Source organism: Cupressus sempervirens, chromosome 1, assembly GCF_028749045.1.
Source record: "Cupressus sempervirens isolate cs-2001-9-10 chromosome 1, ASM2874904v1, whole genome shotgun sequence".
In the NCBI taxonomy this organism is placed as follows: Eukaryota; Viridiplantae; Streptophyta; class Pinopsida; order Cupressales; family Cupressaceae; genus Cupressus; species Cupressus sempervirens.
Window position 1 is genome coordinate 537867319 of NC_143118.1, and position 14123 is coordinate 537881441.

General features: G+C 34.2%; 1 protein-coding gene across 1 annotated transcript in view; it reads left to right on the plus strand.

Moving 5' to 3' along the window:
* Window positions 1-14123, plus strand: part of LOC149578584 (callose synthase 3-like) — a 134426-nt gene that overhangs the window by 33741 nt on the left and 86562 nt on the right. The window contains exons 10-14 of the mRNA XM_089829999.1: window positions 8099-8236; window positions 8345-8421; window positions 8507-8600; window positions 12326-12448; window positions 12707-12824. Of these exons, the coding sequence (XP_089686125.1) occupies window positions 8099-8236; window positions 8345-8421; window positions 8507-8600; window positions 12326-12448; window positions 12707-12824 (550 nt within the window). The remainder of the gene's footprint in view (window positions 1-8098; window positions 8237-8344; window positions 8422-8506; window positions 8601-12325; window positions 12449-12706; window positions 12825-14123) is intronic.

A 14123-nucleotide genomic window follows, 5' to 3' on the forward strand; every position in this document is an offset into this window, starting at 1 on the left:
TGTAAACTCAAGAAAGCACTCTATGGTCTCAAACAAGCTCCTCGAGCTTGGTATGAAAGGATAGACAACTATCTATCCAAACTTGGATACTCAAAGAATGAAGCCGACTCAAACATATACTTCATAATCTCAAAGGATGAGATGTTAATACTTGTTCTATATGTTGATGATCTATTAATTATAGGAGATGATAAATTAATTGAAAAATGCAAACAAGACCTCATAGCTGAATTTGAGATGAAAGATCTAGGGTTACTACACTACTTGGGACTAGAAGTTGATCAGAAAAAGGACTACATCTTCTTACATCAAGGAAAGTATACTTAAGATATTCTGACTAGATTCAAAATGATGGATGGTAAGCCCTTATCGACTCCGATGGAAACAAACTTGCGCAAGCTAAAAGAAGAAGCCATAAACTCTGAGAACATCAATCCTACTCTCTTCAGACAGATTATTGGATCTCTTATGTATCTTGTAAATACCAAAGCAAACATATTGATACAGAGACCTAGGTGGACTTTCAATCACTCATATCAAGAGGGAGTTTCATTGTGTTCTCATAACACCAAACTAGCATCTTCTTATGATCACTCTCCTTGATCCAAGCCATCTCCAAACCTTATCAGAGTGCACATACAACTTCTTGTGCCACTGTAGGCTCTACATCTTAGAAATCATCGCCATGTCCCTCAAATGGATTCACCCAAGCAATCTTGTTCAACAACCATCAAAATACTCTCAATGCCTCAATAGGTTCCAATCTTGACTTCACCTTAACTAGGTGTTTCCTCCACCTCTACACATCAAGCAACTTCAAACAACATGTTCCCAAAGTTGCCAAACCCTCATCTTATCATCTGATACCAAAAACCAAATTCTAGCCCTTCACTAGGCCTATTTCGCTATTAGCTCTGCCAGTTCAGTTTTTCAAGGTTTTCTCCCACTTTTCCCAAGACACACAGAAATCTAAAAGCATATCTAGATACCCTTTTGGACACTACATAACATACTTCAAGGGTTTGTGCCACTCCTTTGGACCAAATACCCAAACTATTACTGCTGCTCCACAATTAGCCCTCCTATTACAAAGCAAGTACTAATAGATCTCATTCCCCAAACCTTCTAACCCCAAACAGAGTTGTATTATCATCCCAAACAAAGGATTTTCACAATCACAGGAGATTCCACCAAATTTTGCTTGCCCAATCATCAAACCCTCCTTCCTAGGTGCCTAAGCCTAGGGTTTTCTCGTACTCACCTCTCCAAATGTTTCCAGACCCTCCCAATGGATCTAACACCTTCTCATGGTCCTATCATGACCTTTCATGCAATAAAATGCAGCCCTCATGTGGATGGAACCTCCAGACCATGACTGGTCCAATCACCAAATATCCCCAAGACAGCACTTTGTCTCAATTAGAGACCTCCTCCTTCAATCTCTTACCTATTCCTGCACACAATCTCATTTCATAAGTACTTTTTACCTTATGACACCCTCTCCCACGAGTTACATATCCATTACAGCAGTGGGAGGGGTCAAATACTTTAAACTTGCTTCAAACAGTTATCCTCTGTCCCATGACAGTGACAGTCAGTTTATTGCTGTACAAAACTCTTTAATAAATGACTCTTTCCAATGAAAAGAATCTTGAAAAACCGTCTAGTACATTTATAGATTCAAGTTGAAAGCTTTGAAACAAAATAAACTTTGCACCAATCCAAAACAAAACAAAAGGAACAGTAACTGTTTCTGCAGCAGTCTGAACATGACAGTAAAATATGAGATTGTTTTATTGATACTTTAAAGCATTACATTGAAACCTTCGACCAACATGTCTTGGAAACAAACTACATTGTTTTTATAAACTCCTTTTCCATCTTCAAACTGCCTAACCTCCCAAAGAACTGATAAAACTTCTTAACTGTCTTGGTGACAGTTTTGAATAATAACTTTTTAAATATCTTTTTAATAACAGTACTTTACTATAACCTTGGACATTCAAAGACTAAAGACTTTTAACATGATTCCCAAATGACTCAATGCTCCTAATAGGACTTAATGACTCCCAAATGACTCAATGTTCCTAATGAATTCTACTTAGCTTCTCAATTGCCTTATTGTGCCATATGTGGCCTATTCATATTTTTCCAATTGCATTGTATTTATTTGCATTTTATATGCACATTATGACTCTTTGACCTCATGTATGTTTCCTGGTACATTCTCGGACTCCATTTGCCATTGTACTACATTGAACGACCCCTAGGTACCCCTTGCCCTGTCATCATGCCATTAATGGTTTACAATTTTGAACTTTAACAAAATGATTACAAAACATATCTAAAAGGACCTTTACAAGGTCTTATTACATTCAATGACCCAACATGGTCATGTTGACACCTTGTTGCCTCTAGTGTCTTCTTATGTCTTCATTCTTGGCCTTGGTGCTCCTGCACCACATATGCTATGTTACCAATGTCCCGAGTCATTTCATGTGCAAACCAAAGAAGATTCACTTAACGACTGCCAAATACATCGTGAGATACTTACAAGGAACTATTGGTTTTGGTTTAAAGTATAAAAATGTTGAGATAAATCTTGAAGGATATACTAATTCAGATTGGGCAGGTTGCTCTTCAAATCGTAAAAGCACTACTGGTTATTGTTTTAGTCTTGGGTCAGCAACGATATCTTGGTTCAGTAGAATACAACCAGTGGTTGCCTGAAGTTCTATTGAAGCTGAGTATGTAGCTGCCTCCATAGGAGCACGTGAAGCAGTTTGGCTAAGGAAACTCCTATTTGGGTTATTTGGAAAACCTTTAAATCCTATAGTGATTCATTGCAATAATTAGAGTTGTATCAAACTTTCTGCAAATCCAGTTTTCCACAATCGATCGAAGCATATCGAGACTCCTTATCACTATATAAGAGATATGGTTGGCAGAGACATTACTAAATTAAGTTATATCAGTACAAATGAGCAAAATGCTAATATTTTTACCAAGCCTCTTGCGAAGTTGAAAATTGTGTACTTCAGAGGTAAACTTGGCATGACATTGTTGTAAATGCATTTATTAACTAATATATTCATGAATATAAAATTGTGCTTGCAAGCTTGTGTTGTGAAAAGTGACGACTTTTCTTGTGAAAGGTGACGACCTTTCTTGTGTTCTAATCCTATTATAAAAGTGACGGCTTTATTTATAGTTGATTTGTCTTCAAACATAAATTTTTGAAGTTAGGGTTATCCTTGTTCTTCGGGCCGGATCTTGCCGGACACATTGATAACCTTAATGGTTCTTTGGGCCGGATTTTGCTAGACACCATGAAAATCTATTGTGTTTTGTTTTTTGGTTACACCTTACCAATTACTATTTTGTTTTAAAGTTACCTACAATTTTCCCTCTTGCTAAAGAGGGAGTGTTAAGTATATTAGCTCTGAGAAAATTAAATTTAAAACATCTTGTTCTAAATCAATAGTTATTAGCATAATTATTCAATTGTTATATAGATATCATATACAATATTATATTACAATTGATAAGAATTTAACTTTGCATTTATAAACTTTCTTTTATCACTTAGTAACTATTGACTATTCATTTCATCATAACTGTCGACAATGACAGTTTTGTTTTACACGTTAATCCCTTATAATCCGACGGGATGATCGGTGTCCTTTGGACCGACGGGACATGTCTCTTGACATGGTCTCGTACTCATATAAATATGCCAAGAGTAGGTTGAGACCTATCACCAAGGTAGTCATCGGTCTTCTCATCGGCACTTTCATAGTATATTATTGACATTCAAATTTATTATTATAAGCATTATCTTATATTATATAATTGAAACTTCAATTAGTAATATTAGGATATTACATATTAAGCATTCAAAGAACCATTTCAATACTTGAAGACTTGTAAAACTATATTTTTGAAATTGAAATTTACACCAATACAAGATCTATTAAAACTTTACATCCTAATCCCTCGGAAGAAACTCTTCTCAAATCACTCAACCCTCTGGTGAGAGTTGCTTCTTGATCAGGCAATCATCATAGAAATAACATCTTCCTAAGGCCTCTTGGGATCTCTGATTAATCACTTTATAACATTACTTGGTAGAGATCCCACCTCCAACCAAATCTCTTATCTTTGACATATACATATGTTTGACCACTACAATATATATATTGCCTCTAAGAGATTCTCTAGAAACCTCTCTCTGAATTCTATTTTAGAATCCGACATTCAATTAAGAATGCCCTCTAGTCGCTAAGTTCTCTTACGAGGAACTCAGCATTCTTGTTGAATGCCCTTTGCCAAGATCTACTTGGTCTCTATGGGAGTTATGAAACTCTTCTCTTATGTATGACTATTAATTCATGATTAGTAGTCTCTCTATATAATTTCTATTCATTCTGAAGTAATCATCAAAGGGTGCATGCATCTGGTAAATCTGAAACTGTAAGTTCTTCTCAATATTTATTACTTTATTCTCTACTTCCTCTTATACAAAATAACTCTTCTACAATAGTTTCTAGTGTTCGTTCCAACTACTAAGGACTTGTCTTTGGTGATTGGGATCTTTCTTATTTATTTTAGTTTCTATTCTGTGCTCTTTATGTTTATATTTCTTTTATACATAACTCGACACATAGGATAAAATGGAAATGAAAATCTTATCTAGTGTTTCGTGACTGATTTTTATTCTGTGATGAGGTGTTTACTTTCCATTGTTAACTTATGTGTGATAACATCTCTTCAATATTTACACTAATACTCCTTAATGTGCAGACCCGACAAAGATTCATATCCTTTCCTTACAAGTTGGAATGAATATATTAGTTTTTATTTCTTAGATTTCACATATCCCGACTAAGTTCAGGAATATATATGGTTTAGCGTGTAATCGATCACTAGTATGATTTTGATAACTTATGTATAAGAAATGTGTTGCGGCTGACCGGTGATATATCTTCTAGCTATTCATTGTTGTCTGCTAGGTAGCAACCCTCTCTTTATTGGTATTGACTTTACTCTTTATTTTCTAGTTGGAAGTTTGGTATGTTGCATCACTAAAATTCCCTCCCTGGTATTATAATTGCAGGTGTTATAATATTTCATAGTTTAATTTATATCCTCAAAAATAGAAGACATTAACAGGTTGATTAAACCATATCCTTGGTGTGTTTTCCTCCATTGATGGTTGACTCTGTTTCGCCAATAGTTATTTTCATTGATACCATTGATATTTATCTTATACGTGCATAATGATTTGGTCCTGCTCACTGTACATATGCTGGGGGTTCATTTCTTTCCACTTAGATTACATAGCACAGGCAAATGAAATGTTGTTGATTATTGGTTGGACTTCTCTATGCTCATTTCATGTAGAGAGGGAAACAATGATAGTTCATATTATATTTTCTCCTGTTCATTCCCCACTTTTGTCCAAGACGTGAGTGCTATTTCTATCCATCTCTCTATTTGAGTCCTTTGTTTGGACACAAGTACCTTTCAATCCCTTGTCACCGATTAATTCTGTAGAACACTTCATGTTACTCTGCGTCCCTTTAATTTGTAGATAATAGTTTCTTTCTGATATAAACATGATTTAATGTTGACTTGTTGGTGTCTGCGTGGTTGAGTTTCTTTTACCTCCTTGCTTACTATGACATCTTTGCTCTCGGTTCGATCATCTGTGTCTCCTGTGGCTTGTTGATTGGATTTCACTTCCTTCTGTCTGTTTGTTACTGCAAATCAAGGCAGCGAAAGATGAATACCTGTTTTTTTTCCATGCTGAATAGAATGAGATTGATTCTTACTTTATGTTGTGCCATTGGGAGGTTACATTTTGTTGAGAGACACAACCCTTCGATACATCAGACCTCTTTGTAGTCTATTTATTGATGGGAACAAATAATAATACTAACATTAGCATTAATAGATGATAATATTATTTTAGTTGCTCACTATTTGATTAGCAAAGTAATATGGATTGATTAAATTTTATATAATTATATTTGTATTAAAATATTACTTCATAATTTATTTAATTATCTATAAATAGTATTCCTTCATGTGTTATGATTATGTTATAATATTTGTTTATTTAAATCTATTTTCTTATTATAATATTTTTATTTAATGATTATTAGTTTTATCTCGAAATGCAGGGCATTATGATTTTACCTCATCATTCCACTATAAAATTGTCATACTTATTATTTCTCTTAATAATTATTTTATAATTGAAAATTGGAGTTATCACAATTTTTTTTTGTTTTAGTATATTGACATTTTGTCAAACACGTTGCACTAATTGTAAATTTGAAATTCCTGAGTATTGTTTTGGTAGCACAATTTTTGTTTTGTTTTAGTATATTGACATTTTGTCAAACACGTTGCACTAATTGTAAATTTGAAATTCCTGAGTATTGTTTTGGTGGTGATTACTTGATTAAATCATAAATTGTGACAACTGTAATTTGCAAAAATGTAGAAATCATTACACAGCATCTGTAAAGAGCATTACATCAAACTTATAACTAATCTCCATTTAGATATTACATTCAAATTCTAATATCAGGTGTAATAAATCAATTACTTAGTGAATAAAGTTCAACAGTTTCTCATTGAAATTGCTATGATAGCACAGGCAAGATAGTCGACTCACCAATCACTCAATGCTTATGACCGAGTTCAATTTGGAAATATAAGATGTATTGACCAAGGTCATGTCCACGATCCCTGTCTTTCTTCCCTTCATGTCAACCCATATACAAGATTTCCATCAGCAAGGAAATAGCAAACAAGGTTCACGCTGGAAAGAAAGGAGGGTCATGAATGTAGGAAAATATGAACGCTCTCTGTTGTCTATCCACACCCTTTATCGTAGTCATAAACAGCTGGAAATGTCACCACATCGTTACTTTGTGTCTTCATATGTGCCTAGACATTGTTTCTGCCTTTGATCGATTATTAACATAAATTACCCTGTACCAAATAAATATTAAACACCACAATATGAAGCCACAACCTTATTTTTTCTTTATGTTAGACTCAATTCAAAAGATTTAATATTTCCTTACATTTCCCTCATAAAACTCAAAACCGGCAAAAGTCTTCAAAGTCAAAAAACTTAAGCAATTATAATATAATATTTCCTTGCATTTGGCAACCAAGGCACCAGGATACTTCTATGTGGTTCATTTATTCACCAGCCACCAATAAATATATATTAAAAGTTTCGAGCAGTAAACAAAAGACATTAATTCATGCCAACCACAAACAACCACACTTGCAAATAAATCATGTTTCTTCTTGTCATAATACTTTTTTTTGGAAAATAATACCATTGTGGAAAGTGCTAATATTTTATTTGCTCCGTGCCAAATTGATTTCTCCAGCAATTTTATAAATTAATTTTTGGAACTAAGTTCAATCGTTATACATAACATGTCTCCCATGGAGACTCAGAAATTTCAATTGTTCTTTAAGCACTCTGTGAAATACCTGGCATCTCGAACTGGGAATGGGTTTTCATCCACTTCTTAAAATTGGAAGGGTTTCCATCCTTGAAGTCTGAACATGCAATTAAGTTGTCCAAATCTCATGATAAAATATTTTCCTGAATGAATAATCATCCTGTCACATTTTTATAAGGTGGTTTTTGGCAACCATCTCGGGACAACTTCAATAAAAATTCTTAAATAATTAAGGGACTTTATTAATATCGTATTTGTAACTCCAAAAGTCACTTCAATAAAATAATGATCAATTAAAATATGAGTTGTCATAAATAACTTTCAACAACATAATAAACAAATAAATAAACAAATAATTTATTTTCACCTGCATGCAGAAAATTGGACAGTACTATCTTTCAATGGTAAATGACTCAACACAATATTTTCTAGTTTTACATTAGTTGGAACGTGATAACACATTCCTACTACACTTATTTATTTCCAGCATTTTGTAGAAATATTGTCTTCAGACAGTTTCTGCAGAGTTCTCTTGATGTGACGAATTTATGACCATGTTACAAAATGGCAATTGACTGTTTTCTTGAGTTATATTTTTGCAGATGGCATATGAACTCTATGGAATGTTGGCTGGTAATGTCAGTTCTGTAACTGGAGAAAATATAAAGCCAGCATATGGAGGTGATGAAGAATCCTTCCTAAGAAAAGTTGTGACACCGATTTATGATGTCATTGCAAAGGTTATTCATTTCATCTTGTACTTGTCCTCCCACTTTATATTCTTTATGATGCTGATGTATTGACAAAACTTGTCTTGACTTATGGTGTTACATATTTCATTTATATAGGAGGCCAAGAGAAACAAAGGTGGCACAGTGAAACACTCACAATGGAGGAACTATGATGATTTGAATGAGTTTTTCTGGTATGATGTCTTACAGAAATAATTAGTATGTCTAGGTTTTGAAAAAAGTGGTACATAATGCTGGCACTTGACTTTTTTCGGACAGGTCAGAAAATTGTTTCACCCTACGCTGGCCAATGCGAGCAGACGCTGATTTTTTTTATGTCCCCAAGGAAGATGAAAGGCATCCTATCATGAAGGTGACAAATGATCTTAAATGCTTCGTTTTGGATTGTTGATTCTTCAAGTTGGAAGCATTGTCTAGAATGTTCAGAAATTAGGAAATATTTTTTTAAGTCGGAAACCAGACATTAATTTAGTGATCTAGTATATCATATTTGGAAGATGAATTCTTTTTGAAAAGGAGGAACATGGTTCCAACTCAGATGGGTTTGACAAAGAATTCTCTGCAGCATAACCTCCTTTCATTATTGATACCATCGTTGCAGAACTGACTACTTCCTTTCTTATATTCAAGGGAGAGTAGTCAAAATGTCAGTTATTTGTCAGTCTACTTCAATCAAGAATGAGTTTGGTGCTTGTGCTTTTATTGTCTCAAGAATGTTAGTTCAGTGATTGTGTATTTGTATGAGCATGCTCTTTCCTATATAATACTGAACACTGAATCTGCGTAAATTAAAATTTACTTGACATTTTGCAAGGTTGGAAGAATAAATAAAACCTTGTAATAAAGGAATAAGTTGTTGATCTTGAAATCTGTAAATACCACATTCAGATGAAGTCCCTGTTAGTGGATTTGTAACCATTGTTTAATAATTGGCTCCCAAATAAAAGGAATTAATGAAGGATATCAACCAACTTGAGCGGTCTTGAGGATAACAACTCCTCATTTTGTTTACACATCTCTTTGATTTTCATTATTTCTCTGGGTAGTAAATTTACTAAATAGGATATATATGACATTATTCTATGGATGATTGAGGAGGAATCTGAAAATATTTTCAGTACAACATGCCAATGCCGACAATTTTTAACATTGAATTGAGATACTGGGTCTTTCCACAACTGGGAGACTACATTCCCATTTAAACATTCAACAATAGCACCCCAACAAGGTTCAAACATTGATGGCAAGAACAACACCACCACAACTTAACCATCACATCATGCCAATATTGTTAATTGTCAATACTGAAATCTTATACATTCCCGGAGCTACGAACTGGTGAGTCGGTGATCAGCTGTCCAAGCAAGAATCTCACCATCCAAACTATCTCCACCAAGAGCTCCCCAAATGCAGGTTTTCAACTCTTACAGTACAAGGAAACTCATTGAACCAATCTACCATTGGGCCCATCTATCCAACTCACTTAGTTTATCTTGTATTTCTCATACCCGATAGGTTCTGTTCTTCCAAGTCTTTACTGGCATCCATTAGAAGCTGGATTTCTTTCTGGCAATGCATGCTACAGCCACAAACAGGGGGCCTCATTCCCATTTAAACATTGAGCAATAGCATCCAATGGGATTCAAACATTGATGGTGAGAACAAGAACACCACAAACTTAACCATCATGACATGCCAATGCTGGCAATTTTCAACACTGAAATATTATACATTGGTTATCAACCCTCCACAGTGCAAGATTCTTAAGATGTGTACAGGATGACCATAGAGGGAAAAATACACACAACCTGTTTTAGATATTAAAAAATTCTGACTATGTAATTTAATGATTACTTTGATTCTTGAAATTTTTAATAGGTATCAAGTGCCATTTACAATATTTTTGAGGAATCACTCAGAAAACCTACATATGACTGTTTTTAGAATTAATAGGAGAAATCTTGGGTTACTGATAGTGTTTGCTAAATTTCTTTAAAACATTGCCAAGTAACTGTCTAAAATTAGGGGGGATTGACTATAATTCTGGTTTTATGGACAAAATTGTGATCAAATTTGGAATTTATGTCAATTAAATTCCAATTTGTTGGCCAAAACAACTTGGTTGACCAATTAATAAAAACAGAGCCATTTTGGCAAAAACAATAGCAACAAGGCCAAGGAGAGATTATATGGACTGTTTCACTACTTTTTGGTGATGCCTGAAAATCTGTGCACAGAACAAGCCAAATGAATTGAGTGTTCAGAAGAAATAATTTTTTTATAATATTCTCTTTTTGCAAAGGATAGGATATCTAAAGCCCCTAGTGAGGGTTAAAGCTCAAACATCTGCTAATTTCGATTCCAATGTTACTCTCATAGACCATTTCAAGGGTTGAAAAATGTTAGTAATTAGTGAAAAGATTTGATTGCTCAGTCTTTTGGCAATCTTTGTTGTTCGTCTTATATCATAGGAGTGACATGGTGAAGGGGCTATTAATGGCCTGTACTGTCAATGGGTTGAAATTAGTGAATACAATTTGTAGAGACTAAGATAAATATTTGATAGAAATCATTGGCAGAAATCTGCAGCTTAAAATAGGGCAATGCATGTTTTTAATATGTTTTTTTTTGTAAGTCATGTTTTTATAATGGATTTAAGTTATATTTTACAAATATGAAAATGACCTACATGGGTTAAAGAAACAAAGTAACCTTGGTCAATTTTTTTAATCTGATAAGTGCTTTAACATAATTGCTTAGACAAGTCTAGATGGGTGTATGCAATCATCTCTTATTGAAGCTGCTTCTCGCTTTGAAACACTCTTATGCTAGTTCAGACAGGCAAAAAACTGTCAATATAGTTTCAAAATGAAGTGAGAGAAGTGAGACTATTTACAAGAAAACAAAATCTATGAGGGAAATAAAGAAAGCTGTTTTAGCTACCACTGGTAGGTAATGCCTCTGGAAACACTATTGCAGATTGATTCCAACACGACCCGCTGTTGAGCAGGTTCCACTTACACATTGTGGCCATATGCAGACTGAATTCGAAAAGTTAGTTATGTACATCTCAATAGTTGTATGGAGTATTAGAGATTGTATTGTAATTTTATGAAATATGTAATGCTGTATGCAACGTGAGATGGATACATACTACAAACTAGCTTCTTCTGTATGACTGGCAGAAAGTTATTGAGCACACTTGTCAGCAGAATTCTGGTCAGTGTCAGAAAAGGTCACCCATAAACAAAGTACGGGCAATTTTGATTACAGATTGGTTTGTATATTGTTAACTTGTCGGAATTCAAGATTAAGATTTTTTGAATAACGAATCCCCTATTACCTTATTATTTGCTTTATCATTGTAGTTTAAGAACATTTCTGTTCTTTTCTGGGAGTGTGCTTTCCATATATTGTGACTGGGTTATATAATGTAAATGGCACATCCTGTAATAATGCCATGAATTTAAGTCTATATGTTTGTGTGCGTTTGGGCAATTTAGATTACAGGTTGGTTTGTTTGTTATTAACTTGTTGGAATGCGAGATTGAACAGTTTTGGACACTGCAATCGCCTGCTACCTTTTTTTTTTTTTCTTTATCACTGTAGTTTAAGAATATTTCTATACTTTCCATATACTGTGACTGGGTTATATAATGCAAATGACACACACTGTAATTATGTTATTAATAGAAGTACATGTGTCTGCATGCATTGTCAAAAAGATGAGATAAGTAGGAGATATTTTCCAGAGCAAGTCAAATTTAGATTTTGCTATTGAGATTCAACTCTGTAGTCTTTGATTCAAAGTCATTGACCCATGTTTCATGAGTAGTGATTCACAAGATCCCACATCGCATGAAAATTACTGGAACACTTAACACAAATTGCATCTATGTGATGCTCACAGAGATGACGCATGGGCCAATGTGTATGACTAAAATATTACACAGTTAATCCTGACAGCAATATCACATAAAGATGCGAGTCTAATTATTTTTATTGTTTTATAACATCACTTATACTTTCCATTACTTTGACCTTGACAGTTATGGTGATTTGCTTTAAATTTTGCAGAGTACTATGCGGAACCAAGGACCCAAATGGACTGCCAAAACAAACTTCGTTGAAATTAGGTCATTCTGGCATCTTTTTAGAAGCTTTGATAGGATGTGGACATTTTTCATATTATCTCTTCAGGTGAGATCTTTATTCTCCGTTATAGCTTGTTGAAATTTATTGTATCCATGGTGCTCTGTTATTAGAATTCTATACTTTCTGTCAACGATAATGAACACGTTTATGGATTTGATGAGTTCTGAATCTATTGTTATCATTCTTTCTATACAGGCTTTTACAATAATTGACTGGCATTTTGAAATTTTGGATCTTTGTGAAATATGTAAATCTGTTAAAGTATTATTACATGGTAAAATGCTATCTTTTCTTTTATTGCAGGCGATGATAATTATTGCCTGGCATGGATCTGGCTCTCCAACTGAAATATTCTATTCTTCTGTCTTTAAGCAAGTTTTGAGTATATTCATAACAGCTGCCATATTGAAGCTCTTGCAAGGTACTTTTTTTTCATCTTTATGTAGTAAGAATCAGGTTTCTTGCATAAGCAAAGGAACGATAACATAAAAAACTTATTTTGGGAATTCAGCTCATCTTATTTCATGTGATTTTAATTTGCTTTCAACCATATAAAAATATGTAACTTGATTTCACACATTTCTTAGAATCTCAAAATTTATGTCATTAAAAATTCTAAATACATCAATAGGTTTTCTTTTTAAAATCAAATCTTCTTGGATACTTCTTTAGAATCTGGGGATTTAAAAAACATGTGGTGAAGCTTAACCTTTAGTCAGATGCATTCTCTAATTAGTTAACCTTTATACGAGAATACTGGTTGAGGAGCATCCCATGAAATTGAAATGATCCTGCACGCCTGAAGCAAAGCTTTCCAAGGGTAAGCTTAAAAGAGTTACAAATTCTACTCACTTTGGAGAGGGCTGGTAGCTGTTGGACTCATCTTGGACCAATGGTCTTTTATATTTGAATGACAAATAAAGCTTTTGGGTCTCTTGGTTGAGAAATGCATAGATACATGGTGATCAATTCTTCTTCAATGATTGTGGAGGGCTGGGGGGGGAAGGGGGTTCATTTACGCCAATAATGGTTGAGAATCGTTTTACCATTTTTGATCAATGGCCATTTGGGGCTCGGAAGCTGATAATAGGTTTTGATGTCATTATTTGCAAAGTGAATTTGCATTGTTGGATGCTCTATTGTACTGCTGTTCTGACATTTGAAGATTTTTAAAGTTTGGCAAACCTTTTTATTTGATACCCAAAGAATTATTTCAAATTGTAATGTTGACAAAGGAACATCCTTGGAAATACAAGGGATCTTCCATATTTCAAGCAAGGGCCATTCATGCAGTGGCTTTGATGGGTTTATATACTGTTCTTCCTTTTTAAAGGTCCAAGGGTAGTTGGATTCTTCTTCAATCAACTCCTTCTTGAATTTGAAGGACTGAAGTAAGTGTCTAGGTTCTTTGATTGTGAAGCATGTTAAGCGCAATTGATGCATTCGGGATCCTTAAATATAGACGGTTTGGTGTTGGGGGGGGGGGGCGGGGGGAGGGCGTGCGGCATGGGGGGGAGCATTTGCATAAAAAATAATCAACTTGTTCCATATTTTATTAGCAAGTCTTTTGGTTGAACACTTTATAGTCGCGTCCTTTAGTTAAGAAATTGTATGTCCATTGCCATGCTTTAATGTCGATATTCTTTCAGTGGAGTCATTTTATCATGAAACTTCAAAGTACTATGAACCATTGATTTGTGGGTATCTTTAGTTAAGAGAT